Genomic DNA, 16,343 nt, shown 5'->3' on the forward strand with positions numbered 1-16,343 from the left:
AAAAAGACCCCAGGACAACATCTAAAGAACTGCAGGCCTCACTTGCCTCAATTAAGGTCATTGTTCACGACTCCACCATAAGAAAGAGACTGGGCAAAAACGGCCTGCATGGCAGATATCCAAGGCGCAAACCACTTTTAAGCAAAAAGAACATTAAGACTCGTCTCAATTTTGCTAAAAAACATCTTAATGATTGCCAAGACTTTTGGGAAAATACCTTGTGGACCGACAAGACAAAAGTTGAACTTTTTGGAAGATGCGTGTCCCATTACATCTGGCGTAGAAGTAACGCAGCATTTCAGCAAAAGAACATCATACCAACAGTAAAATATGGTGGTGGTAGTGTGATGATCTGGGGTTGTTTTGCTGCTTCAGGACCTGGAAGGCTTGCTGTGATAGATGGAACCATGAATTCTACTGTCTACCAAAAAATCCTAAAGGGGAATGTCCAGCCATCTGTTCGTCAACTCAAGCTGAAGCAATCTTGGGTGCTGCAGCAGGACAATGACCCAAAACACACCAGCAAATCCACCTCTGAATGGCCGAAGAAAGACAAAATGAAGACTTTGGAGTGGCCTAGTCAAAGTCCTGACCTGAATCCTATTGAGATGTTGTGGCATGACCTTAAAAAGGCGGTTCATGCTAGAAAACCCTCAACCCTCAGCTGAATTACAACAATTCTGCAAAGATGAGTGGGCCAAAATTCCTCCAGAGCGCTGTAAAAGACTCATTGCAAGTTATCGCAAACGCTTGATTGCAGTTATTGCTGCTAAGGGTGGCCCAACCAGTTATCAGGTTCAGGGGGCAATTTTTTTTTCACACAGGGCCATGTAGGTTTTGTGTTTTTTTTCTCACTAAATAATAAAAACCATCATTTTAAAACTGCATTTTGTGTTCAATTGTTATCTTTGACTAATAATTAATGGTTTTTGATGAGCAGAAACATTTAAGTGTGACAAACATGCACAAGAATAAGAAATCAGGAATGGGGCAAATAGTTTTTCACACCACTGTATGCCTGTCTAGAACCGGCCCTGCCTCTGATCAAGTGTTCTGAGCGTTTTCTCACTGCCTGAACCTGCTTTTATTGTCGTTACACAGGTTGTGAATCGAGGGGATCCGTACCCACAGGAAGTTGGGGCCACTGTGCAGAAAGTAATGGAGAAACTTAATTTTTCCAACCCCTACAGGTTGGTCTGGCAATCCAAGGTACAGTCATTCTAATCCATACATCTTCTATAAGTATTCTTGTAATTCAAAGCCTTTGTTTAAGTGTTTGTTTTTTTTTGTATGCTTTTACAGATGCTAATATTAGATTTTAAAATGCTTTAATTTTTTTCTTTCAATTTTTTTTTTGTGTGTTTTTTTTTTCAAAATACAACTGTGAACCACCTGGTACAGCAGTTCACAGGTGCTGAGCTGCTCCCTGCCAACGCCCTGCGTTAGGCGAGTAGTGTGTGTGTGTGTGTGTGTGTGTGTGTGTGTGTGTGTGTGTGTGTGTGTGTGTGTGTGTGTGTGTGTGTGTGTGTGTGTGTGTGTGTGTGTGTGTGTGTGTGGTGTGTGTATATGTGTGCACATCTGTGTGTGTGTGCGTGCGTGCGTGTGTGCGTTTTTCACAGGATGTCATTAGCAAGATTATCAGCACTTGTGAATGGCTGCACCAGGTGGTTCACCATTTTATTTATTTTCAATAAAGATTCAAAGAAAAATAAAAGATCAATGCATACCATCCATTGTCATACATGGGTGTGGGGCTCCAATAGCTGGATCATGTCAGTTTAACGAGACACTGAAGCGGAAAAATAAATGATGAAATCATGAATTGGTTGTGTAGTATGGATAATTACTAGAACATTAGTAGCAAAGAATATTCTCATATTTTTATTTTTAGTTATATAGTGTGTGTTTTTTTTAATATAACATTTATATAACATTGCATCATTCTTTAATATTTGCAGTTTACACACTACTCAGCATTTTAAATGATTTTACAGAGCAGGCCAGTGAAATTTTAAACTGTCCTCTGAAGAGAAAAAGATAATACAGTGACTGACAGTTAAGATAACAAGCTTCAGAAGACAGAGCTATCTGCCACTTTGCCACTTTGAAAGTCATGGAGCTCAATGGCTCTTTTGCATAGATAACAACTGGAGTTTAACTCTTTCTGTACTGCAAACAATATTAGACTTGACTTGTCTCTGCGCCTAATGTTTTATTTCTTAGCTGTACTACACATACAAATCATTATATCATAATTTTTTTTTCTCGCTTCAGTATCTCTTTAAGAGGTCCAGACCCACAGAAGGTTCACATAATCACATGATAGCCGGAACTAATGCTGTGTACACACTGGCAAGATTAATGAAAGATCTTAGACCAATTTAACCACCTTCCATTTAGTATGAGAGCTTACTCTACACAGTCTATTCTATTGAGCTGAACTCCCCATCAGGTAAAAATCTTTGCAAGATGCTGCACACAAAGATGCTGTACACATTCAAAAGATCAGTATCTGTAAAAGATCTGTTCCTGCAAAATGCATTCATAGTCTATGAGATCTGCAGATCATCATACACACCTTGTTTAACAGACATTCATCTGCCTATCTGACAATCATCTGAAGATCCATCCTGGTGGATTTGATCTGCAGATGAATGTCAGTTAAACAAGGTGTGTATGAGGATCTGCAGATATCATAGACTATGAATGGATTTTGGAGGAAGGGATCTTTGGCAGGAACAGATGTTTTGCAGATAATGATCTTTTGCATGTCTACAGCATCTTTGTGTACATCATCTTGCAAAGATTTTTATCTAATGGGGAGTTCAGCTCAATTGAATAGACTGTGTAGAGTATGGCTCTCATACTACATGGAAGGGGGTAAAATTGGTCTAAGATCTTTCATTAATCTTTCAAGTGTGTACACACCATTAGTTATGTAGAAGGTTTGTTACACCTGCACCTGTGCATATTTTGCAAATGAAGGAGAGGCAACTAAAGCTGTATTTATTTTGCCAAGAGTTTGACATCATGACAGTTTCACTTGTCAGTCAGTGTCATTTATCTGCATTGTACCATCCTGATCAGTTCACAGATAGTTTGACTGTTTTACATCAGTCTCTAATCCAGAAGAGTTTTAGACTTTTAAAGGACCACTGTCACAAACATTTGTAAAATACATGCTTATAAAATGCACATATCGCTGTCACTTTTAGTCCGGTAGTAAATAGCTGACAGATCTGTCAGATTTTGGACTACAGAGGAACCGAGCGGCATCAATCAGCAGTAGGACATGTGAGTGGCGATCGCTTTGGACGCGGAGTGGGTGCACTTACCGTGCCTGTTTACCATCCATTCAAGTGGGAACCGAGCATTAGAAGCAGAGGCTTAGCGAGACAGCCAGACAGTGTGCATTGTTTAAAAGGCAATATGTCAGCCTCCATACCCCTCTCACTTCAGTTGTTGCGTTATTGTGCAATGTATATAGTGAGAACAAGACCTAAGCAGACCATCACCTTAAGCTGTCAGCTTCCATATGATGTGAACTTGATGACGTTTGTGCCGTATGGTTGACACTCCAACATAGGGAGAACATACAGCAGAAGCTCCGTACAGAAAGTGATTCCCAGACCTAGAATTCTGCACAGTCACTCTCTGCTGAATAGAGGACTTTCATGTGCTGCAGCTTAAATACAACTGCAGTCTCTCACATGAGGAATTATCCCCAGGGAATGTCTGCATTATACAGGCTCTGCACATGAACAAAGAATAAGACTCGCATATCACATGACCGCTCTGTACACGTGCCAAGCGGAGGAATATTGTATGGAATGCTCATAATCTGGTACAGCTCCAGGGGCAAACCCAGGCTTTTCAAGGGGGGGGGGGGGGGGGATTCCTGAAAGGCCTCCCTCAGCCACGCACAATACAGTATAATAATATGGTGGGACATCATGCTGGGTACACATAATGCAATTTCCCGTCCAATTGGAAACGGAATTGGGCAGGAGCTGTTTGGATACAGATAATGAGGACAGCCGACATTGGTAATGAAGGGGAAAGTGAAGCATTTACACAGCAGGGCACAGGGCTGTGCTCATACTTGACTCCATTAAAGCGGAATATAACCCTGCATTTCAACTTTGCTCTAAAACATTATTTACAGTATATTATATGCAAACAGCATTTTTTTTTTACTAGACCAGCATTGGAAGGGTTACACAGGGCTTTAAAGTTCCTGGAGATTTCTGCAGACGCATCCCAAGCTGACATAGATACATTTATGTAAACAAAATGCATCTAAGTGTTGAATGTGACTCACTCTCTCTGAATGAGAAGGAGCTGGAGGACAGCCAAAGAGTGTGTAACATTTCTCAATAGATACATTTAACTAAATAGAATGTAACAATCTGAACTTCTGCATATCTCTCCACGGAACTTTAAACCTCTGTGTTTAACCCTTCCAATGCTGATCTAGTAAAAAAAAATGCTTTTTGCATATAATATGCTGTAAATAATGTTTTAGAGCAAAGTTGAAATTCAGGGTTATATTCCGCTTTAAGTTCCCCAGAGCTAAGGGGGGATTCTGGGCAGCTGTAATCCCCCCCCCCCCCCCTGCTTTTGCCTATGAGCTCAGAGCTTATGGGACCTGTTGCAAAACATACCTAACTATAGGGATGTACACAGGCATATTTTATGTCACGCTAATGTTCATTGATTGATTGTTAGTGGAAGTTTTGAAATATTTTGAAATTAGCACTTAAAGCATGAGTGGTCTGTAAATGTACATGATGTATCCAACAAGTAAATAATGTATTGCACAGCACCAGGGCCAATGCTAAGTTCCCAAGCGCACGCCCCCTTTCCTTATCCCCTCCGCCTCTAAAAAGTGTGGCCAGTATCTGTTGTAATAGGCCCCACCCCTTACAAAGAAGTGCAGGGAGATTAGGCGTCCGATCCTCCCGCCACACTTGAATATGCAGCGTGTCCGCATGAGCTCCCAATCCCGCTCCATTGCATGGACCTTTCCTCTTCTGCACAACAGCCTATCAGTAATCAGCAATGGTTCTCCGCAGGCTTCAGATGTCACATGACATGCATCAGGAGCCTACGGAGAGATGCTGCCGCACGGTGAAGGGTTCGGAGCTGAAGAAGAGAGAACCCGGTGATGGACTTGTATCTGGCCCTCGTGTGCGAGCCACATGCTGCAGCCTCTGCATCACCCGAAACACTTGCATCGCACCACGGGTACTGTTGCCTACCTCATTGAGAGTAATAGCCACTGCAAGGAGGGAAAACGACGCAACACCATACTGTGAAAGGAGCCTCAGTCAGAAAGTTTTGAATAAGGATGATCCAATTGAATGGAAAACCCAGTAAAATAAGAGGAAAATTTAATCTATTGTGTTAGTCCAGCGCTGTCCAACTCTAGTCCCTGCCAGTGTTCAGGATGGACTGAGAAACGGAGAAATGTATTCTACTTGATGAACCACGCCCTTCCTGAGTCAGTCCCATCAATTCATTTAAGCTGTGAAAAAAATGTGTGAGGACCTCGGCCTTCGAGGACTGGAGTTGGACAGCCGTGCGTTAGCCGAAAAAGGGTTGTTATTATTTTAAAATGTTTTGTTTTGACTAATGGCTATACATGGTACAGTACTACTACTACTTTGCACCGTCGGAGTAGCTGGACGTGATCATTTTTAAATGCTTTGAACTTTATCAGAAGATCCTTTTTTGAGGTTGAGTGTGTGTTCTAATACCTCCTCTCCTCCCAACATCTCCTCCTATGCTGAGGTTGTGGAGTCTACTCCCAGAAACAATTGCAAGACTGCTCCTAGTCAGTCAGGGAATCAAACCCACAACCTCTTGCACAGGGAGCAGAAGCTGTACCTCTGCACCTCCTTACACTGACCTTATTCTTTTGCCTCTGTCTCTATAAACTGCCATGATGGTAAGAATGTAGTGTGATCCTTTTGTTGCATGGAGCACAAAGCCTGTCCTGTTTGTTTTTCAGGTTGGCCCTATGGCCTGGCTCGGACCTCAGACTGATGAAACCATTAAAGGCCTTTGTGAAAGAGGGAAGAAGAACATTTTGTTGGTCCCCATTGCCTTTACCAGCGATCACATTGAAACGCTCTATGAGTTAGATATAGAATACGCCCAGCATCTGGCACATGAGGTATGATTAGCTCAATACGTACGCTTAAAATTAAGGTGGTTGTCTTCAAATATGGGTCGTGCTTACATCAATCAATCCCTCTTTGAGTACCAGGAGTCCCTTCACACTGGTTTCTCATGCAGCGTGGCCAGTCTGTGACCTTAAGTGACTGTGTTCCAGTTCAGTGCCATGTCTATTCTCTTATAGGCTTTCTTCTATTCACAATGATGTAGTTGGCCTGTGTCAGAACTGTTAAACTTCAAACTGTCCAAACTTCCCCACCTATACCATCATCACCCACAGGAAGTAGGCTGGTAGGAGCCACCAGCCAGTCTTTCACTGATAACCTGCCTCCACCTACTTCCTCCCTCTGCAGAGCTGTAATTGCAGTGTTGCCCATCAGGAGTTCCTTTCTCAGCAGCAGATTCTCATCCTCAATTCCGGTCTAGTTCCTTCCTGCTCATTGTCTAGTAAAGCAATCAACCATCTCACACCCTCTCCAGTGTGAGCTGGGAGGAACTGTAGCTGATGGGCTGCCCACAAAGAGTTAATGTCTTAAAGGATACCCGAAGTGACATGATGAGATAGACATGTGTATGTACAGTGCCAAGCACACAAATAACTATGCTGTGTTCCATTTTTTCTTTCTCTGCCTAAAAGAGTTAAATATCAGGTATGGATGTTGCTGACTCAGTCCTGACTCAGACAGGAAGTAACTGCAGTGTGACCCTCACTGATAAGAAATTCCAACTATAAAACACTTTCCTAGCAGAAAATGGCTTCTGAGAGCAAGGAACAGATAAAAAGGGGAATTTCTTATCAGTGAGAGTCACACTGTAGTCACTTCCTGTCTGAGTCAGTACAGAGTCAGCCACTTACATACCTGATATTTAACGCTTTCAGGAAGAGAAAGAAAAAAAAGAACACAGCATATTTATTTGGGTGCTAGGCACTGTACATACACATGTCTATCTCATGCACTGTACATACACATGTCTATCTCATCATGTCACATGTCACTTCGGGAATCCTTTAACAGCAAAGGGAGGAGATGGGCGGGATCAGGTGATGCACTCTGCGCTGAAAAAGCAACTCCCACTCTGCTGCAAGCAAGTTGCTGAAGAAGTCAACAGACAAAAAATAGGTTTATTCAATGTATTATTTGCAAAAAGAACAGAGCAGAAAATTTTAGGCATTGCTAATTTAATGCAAATTTACTATCAAATACATAAAAAATTGTTAAGCTGAACTGGGGCTTTAAGGGCACAATGAAAAAATAACTCATGTCTTGCAGGTGTAGTTCATGTGAAAAGACTGCTTTTAATGCTAATTTGAACCAGGCCTTAGCGCTAGTGCACACCAAACAAAACAAACATAGAACATTTATATCGCGCTTTTCTCCTGGCGGACTCAAAGCGCCAGAGCTGCAGCCACTAGGACGCGCTGTATAGGCAGTAGCAGTGTTAGGGAGACTTGCCCAAGGTCTCCTGAATAGGTGCTGGCTTACTGAACACGCAGAGCCGAAATTTCGAACCCAGGTCTCCTGTGTCAGAGGCAGAGCCCTTAAAGAGGAGCTGTTAGGTATAGGGTCTCAGAGAAAATAAACACATATATCAGTAGCTAAACATTGGCTGTACTTACATTACATATGCATTTCACTGTCCACGTTTGGATTTCACAGAATTTTTATATAGTATTTGCAGAGAATGATGCTCCTGACAGCTCATGGCAGGTTCCATGTTTGTCTGTCTCCTATGAAGCCAAATGTGTGGTCATGTCCTCCCTGCTTCCTGATGATTAGACTCACACAAAAGATCGGTAATGTAAAACACTACTGTGCAGTGAATATTAATTAGCCATGTGGCTAGGAACAATAGCGGACTCCTGCAGTGTACTCTGCCGGGAGTTTTTTCAGTGCTGTGAGCTGCTGCTGTTGTAACACGAGCCCTGTAACTTATCACTAGCAGCCGAGGGGAGGACCCCAGAATGCTTTGCTGTATGGTATGCGGCTCTCGGCTTCTTAAGAGCTTGGGTCTAACATCCTTGCAGTTCAGCACACATCAAAACTAAGAAAGATTTTTAACTTCAGTATTGCCTTTTTGGCTTCCTTCTAAACTGTTTAACACAGGAGAATAGAGGTTTAAATTAGCTTTTGCAGCCTGACAGTTACTCTTTAACCATTACACTATCCAGCCACTATCCAGCCACACCAAAAATCGCAAGCGTAAGTGCAAACACTTAGCCTTTTTAGAAACAATTTTTCTAAGTGATTCCAGGCATGTGCCTAGTGATTTTCGAGTTATGCCTAGCGATTTTTGGAGCTTTTTGGTGTGGAGATTTGTTTAAGTGATTTTCCACTTTGCCTATACTTACCGTATATAGTTGCATATAAGCCGACCCGCGTATAAGCCAAGGTACCCACATTTCCCTCAACCAAAAAAAAGTGATTGACTCATGTATAAGCCCCCTCTAGAGTATAGCCCACTCCACCGCATCCAGATGTGCCCCCAGTACAAGTCAGCCCCCTCCCCATAGCCAGATGTGCCCCAGGATCACACAGCTGTGTCTCAAGATGTCACTAGATGATGTTATAGATATGAGATTGCCACACATGATATATGTGATTGCCACACAGGAAGAACAATTGATCATTGTAGCGCTGACACGTTGCTTGCACACTCCGCTCCACATACCGGGGGACACAGGTAGTCTTGAGCAGCACACTCTGGAAACCATGTTTCAGGGGATGGAGGGCACGGACACAGCAGGGAGCCAGCTGGAGAGAGCAGGATCATTAGTGCACTATCCTTACGCTCCCCTGCCAGTAACTAAACCTGCTCCACCATCCATTCTTCTCCACTGACTCGCATATAAGACGAGGGGGTAACTTTTCAGCACATTTTTTTTTGTACTGAAAAATTAGGCTTATAGACGAGAATATACAGTACCATTGAGGTTGACTCGCCTCCAAAATGCAGCAAGACCCACATTTGCGTTGGGGGGGGGGGGGGGGGGGGGGAAATCACATCGCTCTTGTGTGATCCATCCCATTCAAATACATTAGCCAAGTGCTTTTCGAAGCGCTAGCGTTTTGCAAAGCGCTCAGAAGAGCTCTTGGTGTGCACCAGCCCTTACTCTGGAGTCAGAAAGTTATAGCTAACAATAAATTCATTTTAATGTTTGCCTCCTGGGCCCATATGCAATGACATTTTTCTCCTAGGTGATATTTTCAAATTTGTACATAAAAAACCTTTAAGCCTTTAAACCACCAGCAAATTGGAAAATACTTAAAATAACTTTGATATTCCTTTTTACTTTTTTTCCCATACTTTTTGTCACTTTTTCAGTTGCAAAGTGCTGAAAAGTTATTTTAAATGGAGGATGAAAAATTATCTCCTAGGAGAAAACTCAGGAGAAAAGATGAAATGCATATGGGCCCTGGTTGGGACTAATTAGTAGGGATGATCAGTAAGATTCAAATAATTTCTCCTTGCATTCACATTTCATGTAAATGTTATGCAGCTTGAACTTGAATCGATAAAAGTCGATAGGAAGTCATTCTGATTGGTCCAATCTTAAGCTGTATATAATTTGCATGCGAGTTGGCTATTGATTTTTCACAGTGGCCTCAATTCACTAAGATCATGCTGGAGATAAGGCAAGAGAAAACTTACCTCCACACAGTGAGAGAGTTATCTTATCTCTTCTATCCTTACGTTACCTCCTCTGTAGTTAATTTACATCTTCTGTAGTTAATTTACCTCCTCTGTAGTTATTTTCACACGCAGTTAATTAACAGCCTGTCTTTAACTCTGGAGTTATTTTTAAGGATTAAAGAATTAACTTAAAGACAGAAGAGTTAACTTTAGGTTTGCCTGAGGTAAAATGTTTCCTGAATACTACATGCCTTATCACCATGGTAACAACCAGAGCCGGGACAAGGTCCTCCAGCACCCAAGGCTGAGACACCAAAGTGCGCCCCTCCATCCCTCCCACCCCAGCCGTCACACACTGATTGCTATTAGACTAAGAGGGCCACAGGGCCCACAACCTCTCCAACACCTTAATATCTAGTTATCTGGCTTGCAGTCACTGCTATGTATCCCCTTTTCTTATTTTTTTCTGCTTCATACACAATAAGGAATGACAACTGAATGAATTGTGCGCCCCCTCCTACACTGCGCCCTGAGGCTGGAGCCTCTCCAGCCTATGCCTCGGCCCGGCCCTGGTAACAACTCTAGAAGAGTTAATAAAGACAGGAGATGAGCTTAGTGAATTGAGGCCAATATTGTCTTGAAACTTCTCTGTGCTAGTTTTATTTAAAATGCACCTGAACACTGGATTTATTTATTTTTTTGGGGGGTAAATACAAGGTGTTTCTATTTTCACCTCTGAAGCATGATTGGTTACATACATTTGCTTTTGCCTCTGTAAAAACCTGCTAAGTGCCCGATAGTGGCACACATTTCCCTTCTTTAACGTAAATCACGGCTCCTGGGCCCTTTTTTTCTTATTTGATGCATCTAGTCATGCTTCAGAGGATGACATTCAGATACATTTCTTTAGAAAGACACCCAAAGTGCAGGCACACCTCCAGGCACTGTAGTGACATGTAGTGGAATGCAGTGAATAATTCAGGATACCCACTTTTAACCTACTGTTTGTTTTTTTTGTTGTTGTTTTTTTTTTGTGTTCAGTGTCAAACCTACCTACTACTGTTACTTTCTTATATACTAGGTCGCTGTATTAAAGCGGAATGAAACCCAGCATTTCTTCTTTGCTCTAAAAAATTATTTATAGCATATTATATACAACCAGCATTTTTTTTCTCACTAGAACAGTACTCAAAGGGTTACACACAGGACGTGAAAGTTCAGTGCAGAGAAACCTGGACGCATCCGGTTTAGATAATGTTATCTTGTGTTTACTTCATTGTATCAAGTGAGGAATGTGAGACATTCTCTGACTGTGCAGAAGCTCCTGGACACAGACAGACACTCAAAGCATTTCTGCCTTCAATACATAATGAATAAACCCAGTTATGAATAAAATGCAGCTCTCAAAGCAAAAACTGTACTTTTAGGAACTTGTAATTTCTAAATGAATAATAATACTTTTGCACAAATGCAAATATGATAACCGTATGGCATATACAAAGTAGGAAAACATGTTTTTATTGAATATTATGTCAGGGTTTTATACCGCTTGAATCTCATATTTGTTCTCCTTTAAATCAAACCTGAAGCAAAAAAAAACAATTGTGATATAATGAACTGTATGTCTAGTTTGGATAAGGAATTGAACATTGGTAGCAAAGAAAAGAGTCTCTTATTTTTATTTTCACTTATATCGTATTTTTTTTTATTATTTTTTTACTAACATGGTATCATTCTGCCAGTTTTAACAACACAATCTGGGGGATATTTATCAACGCATTACCAGCATTCTTAGGGCTCGTTTCCACTAGTGCGGCGTGCGTCCCCATGCACGGCTATGGGATTCGCAGCCTCCGCCTCTAATTCTGCAGGGGGTTCTGGCCGAATTGCTCCCGCAAGTGATTCGGCCACGGCGCCGCTATCCCCTATGGCAGAGTTTCCCCGTGCGAGTCATGTGCGGGAAAACTCTGCGGAATCGCTGCGGAAACCGCAATAGTGGAAACGGGCCCTTAATCTGTTTTAACCAGCAGGAAGAACCGTTCTGCATGAATAAGAACCTTCTTAAATCCTAGTAATAGTGGCAGTTTAGCATGGATTTCTAGTGCTGCACGACAGTTAAGAGAAGTGCAAATCCATCCCTAAACTGGCGCAGGATAAGAAGTGCTTGATAGCAGTACTACAGATGTAGAACTGCAGGCTAGACATGATTGCAGAGTGCAGGCTAGACATGATTTGTGTGGTGCCCCTCCCACCTGCTGAATTCCTCCTCAGAGCCTGCTGCTATCAATACAGCAGGTGTGTTGGTTACCTCAGCAACGGCAATTCCCCTCACACACTGCACTGTCTGAGAGACCTTCCTAGCTCCTCCCATTATACAACAGTTTTAGAAGGAATCTGCACTATCTAATGATTTCTTAAGATGCCTGAGACAGTTCTGCACGGATTTCTAAAAACCTACCAATATTTTGTCTGAGATACTCTTGATTAATCTGGCTCTCTGTCTTCTAAACAATAAAACAAAGCACAATAATGACCCCTTGAACTTTCCTGTAGTAAAACCTTAAATGGCTAAGAAACTGAGAGGCCTGGGACCCACTAGCAGCGCTTTTCTGAGTGCTTGTGATTTGAAAAGCTCTTTCAAATGTACTGCTATGGAGGATTTTTTTTATTCACATCGCTCAAGTGTAGTTATGCTGGGTACACACAATGCGTTTTTTAGGTCGATGTGCTGTACAATTGATTTTTGACTTGATCCTCTTCTCTTTTCTTATCGATTTCCATTCACTTCTATGAGAACTCAATCGGTAGAAAGATCGAAAGTAATATCGGACATGACGGAAATTATCAATCGAGCCCATGTATTGAACGCAAAAACTCAATGTGCGTACCTAGCATTACATCAGCGAGAGCTTTTCAAATCACTTGTGCTTAGAAAAGTGCTGCTAGTGGTTTCCAGGCGAAAGACAGCTTGAGATAAGTGCTTCAGAAAACAGGACTGTATTAGACCCAAAGAGCTCAAAGAAGCTGGATAGAGTACTGGTTAAGGGATCTGCCTTTGACATGGGAGACCAGGGTTCGAATCCTGGCTAGGTCAAGTACCTATTCAGTAAAGAGTTCAAGGCAAGACCCCTAACATTGCAGGGTGGCCTCTTGAGCGCGTCCCAGTGGCTGCAGCTCTTGAGCGCTTTGAGTCCGACAGGAGAAAAGCGCTATACAAATGTTCAGATTATTATTCAGATTCAGATTATTATGCATAGATAACTGAAGTTTTGAGGGGTTTTTTTTTAACTCTTCCTGTACTGGAAAATAATATGAGATTCTTTTCTTTGCTACTAATGTTCTATTTCTGCTGTTTCTTAGCATAACATTTGTTATATCAAGCTTATTTTCATTCAGGTTTGCTTTAAATACCTCTATCTCTTTACTACTTTACCCAGGCAAGTGCACTTTATAATATTGTCTTCTTGTATGCCATATTAAACAAAATAAAAGCACTATTACCAGTGAAAGCCACAAGACTTAATCAGCTCTTGAAACTTTCACAGAAGTTTTAGCGGTGTGAAAGAGAAGCCCCCCGCGGGGCCGCTCCGGAGCATCGACGGCGTCTGAAAATTAGCTATACATTTCCTTGCATTGTTCCGACATTTTTACATAATAAATAATCCATCTAATAAGCCTTGTGTTGTGCCGCATGGCCAACGATCGGCGGGGAGGAGAGTCATTGTTCTTTCTCTTCCTCTGTTTCAGTGCGGAGTCGAGAACATCAGACGATCGGAATCCCTTAATGGAAATCCATTGTTCTCCAAGGTATCAGTATTGTTAAACCAGCTTTAATGCTATTGACCGCGGGCCGGTGATTATTGGCTCTTACTTCTAACTGCAGCAACAATGCGAAAAAAAAATCCATTCTTTTTAAGTGGGGAGAAGTCTAGCTAGGATAAACATTGCCGAGGCCGCGCGGAGACCGTGCGCACCTTGAAGAATTGAAGGAGGCAGCCTGTTGGGTTTAAAGTCGCAAGGTTTCCTTTTGTAGAAGTCCGTCTTCCCAGGGGTGCTCGGGGATTGAGAAATGGGAAAACGGCACGGAGGAATCGACCGGGGAGAAAGTTAGACGTTCGCCTTAGTTTTTGCTATACGCTTGATTGTTGCCAATAACTCCTCGGTATGCAACAAGGTTTACATTGTATTGGTTTTCTTTTGACCACTTTGGCCTTTTTCTCTCCCCCTCCCCTCTCTTCTCTCTAGGCTCTTGCCGACTTAGTCCTTTCCCATATGAAGTCCAACGAGACCTGCTCGAAACAGTTAACCCTCCGATGTCCGATGTGTGTCAACCCCGTCTGCGAGGAAGCGAAGAACTTCTTCGCGGTGCAAAAGCTGTGAGACGGAACTTTGGCGGTGCTGACTTTCAGATTGTCAAACTTTTTACGTTACTTTTCCTTGGAACTCCGTGTGGCACAATTTATGCATTACTTTTTTATTTAAATTAACAGCCATATTTTTTTCTACGAAGGTTATTTTCTTTCTTAAACCTGCTAATGTTTAATTTAAATTGTACCGGAGCCAAAGTTTGGGTACAAAATCACATACTTACCTAAGAAGTGGGAAGCCTCTGGATCCTAATGAGGCTTCCCACACTGTGCTCTGGTCCCCCGTTGGCACTCATGAACCCTCCAAAGATTACAGACAAAGGCTTGTTCGGGGCCTGACCCCTCTTCAAGAATGAGTGCGACCATACTGTGCCTGCATGAGCACATCCATGCTTGCGCAATTATCCAGAGACACTCATGCATGAGCAGCTCCATGCTACTGCGCAGGTATGGCTATGCTCGTGCCTGGAGAGGAGTGTGGCCCCAATCAGCCAGAGGGTCTCTGGCAGCGGTGGAGGACCAGAAGACAGCCTCTCCTTAGGTAAGTATGTGTTTCAGGAACCTGAGCTTTGTCTAGGGTTCTCTTTAAAGAGGATCTGTCATTAAAAAAAGTGTCCCTATGGGGTACTTACCTTGGGAGAGGAAGCCTCTGGATCCTAATGAGGCTTCCCTGTCCTCTTCACCCTCCTGGATCCAGCGCTGGCAGCCCCCTAATAGGACACATGTAAATATCTACCTCCTGCACAGGAGCAGTAGAGGCCAACCAATGGGCTGCGGCAGCAGTAGCAGCCTTCCACTGGACCCCATCGGAAAGCCACTACTGCGCCTACGTAGGAGCACAGAAGGTAAATATTGCAGGTGTGAATGGGCCACAGCCAACAAGATTGTTGGATGATTTTTTGGGGGGGCTGCCAACGCTGGATCCCGGAGGGTGGAGAGGACTGCGAAGGCCTCATTAGGATCTAGAGCAGGCATGGGTAAACTTGGCCCTCCAGCTGTTACGGAACTACAAGTCCCACAATGCATTTGCCTTTATGAGTCATGACTGTGGCTGTCAGACTCCTGCAATGCATTGTGGGACTTGTAGTTCCAGAACAGCTGGAGGGCCAAGTTTGCCCATGCCTGATTTAGAGGCTTCTTCCTCTTCAGCTAAGTAACCCCCGCACTTTTTTTTTTTTTTTTGCAGATCCTCTTTAAAAAAGTTGCTTTGGAACCTCTGTTAGATTTCTATTACTCTGTGTCCCCCCAGTAGTTAGATCCATCTTCATTTCCCCCGCCACCATGATATCATCTCATCAGGCTATTGGGACCTGGACTTAAGCTATAACAGGCTGAGGCAAACACTGTACATATATGAAGTGTCTTCCATGATTTTACGTCGGCAGCTCTGTACGTCGTCCATCTGGCAGCCCTAGACTGCCAGCATGGATGGTAATTATGCATTTATACGTGCTGACCTAATGTTTTCCCAGCCTTTGATATATCAAGCAATCTGCTTTCGTCACCACAGTATCTATATAAGTGAAAATTGTACCTAAAGATAGTCGTAGGGGATCAAAATAAATCAATACATTGCAAAGTGAGAAGTTAAAAAATAGAAGATAGATCAAGAAATGATTAATACCCGCTGTATAATTTGTTCATGTTTGATCCACCGTTACCCTGCAGGTTATCATATTTACTACTGGCAGACATGGAAAATAAAGCACTAACTGTCATCTATAAACCACTAACCATGTAAGAGGGCTAAAAGGTTGCTTTTTGTGCTTGTTGTTGAAAACAGCCATTATTTCCCCCAATGCAACGAGGTTCATAGACAGGAAACGGTGAGGGCCATGGCCCTGACTTCACAGTTTGGGAGGGGTTTTATCACAATATCAGCCATACAGAGGTCCCTACTTATCTATTTGAGAAAAGGTAAAGCTTTCTCTTGGGAAAAGGGGCATTGGCTACTGATTGGGATGAAGTTGAATCCTGGGTTAAAGTTCTTCTATAGAACCTATTTTTGTATGTTTTTTGTCATGTATGAGTAAACTTGACCACACAGCACAGTAAATCCTCCTAAACCCCAAGGCAACAGACAGACTCCATGCAGATAGTGTCCTGGCCGGTGGTCGAACTTGGGTCTCTTCATTTGGTGGTGCAGAACTCCTATCCGGAAAG

General features: G+C 42.6%; 1 protein-coding gene across 2 annotated transcripts in view; it reads left to right on the top strand.

Moving 5' to 3' along the window:
- FECH (ferrochelatase) overlaps window positions 1-15,124 on the top strand; it is a 58,195-nt gene extending 43,071 nt beyond the window's left edge. For both annotated transcript variants that reach the window (XM_068271860.1, XM_068271859.1), the window contains 4 exons: window positions 1,102-1,209; window positions 6,014-6,178; window positions 13,561-13,620; window positions 14,059-15,124. In XM_068271860.1, coding sequence (XP_068127961.1) covers window positions 1,102-1,209; window positions 6,014-6,178; window positions 13,561-13,620; window positions 14,059-14,193 — 468 coding nt within the window. In that variant the 3' untranslated portion in view covers window positions 14,194-15,124. The remainder of the gene's footprint in view (window positions 1-1,101; window positions 1,210-6,013; window positions 6,179-13,560; window positions 13,621-14,058) is intronic.
- Window positions 15,125-16,343: the final 1,219 nt, after the last annotated feature.

This window comes from Hyperolius riggenbachi, chromosome 1 (genome assembly GCF_040937935.1).
Source record: "Hyperolius riggenbachi isolate aHypRig1 chromosome 1, aHypRig1.pri, whole genome shotgun sequence".
In the NCBI taxonomy this organism is placed as follows: Eukaryota; Metazoa; Chordata; class Amphibia; order Anura; family Hyperoliidae; genus Hyperolius; species Hyperolius riggenbachi.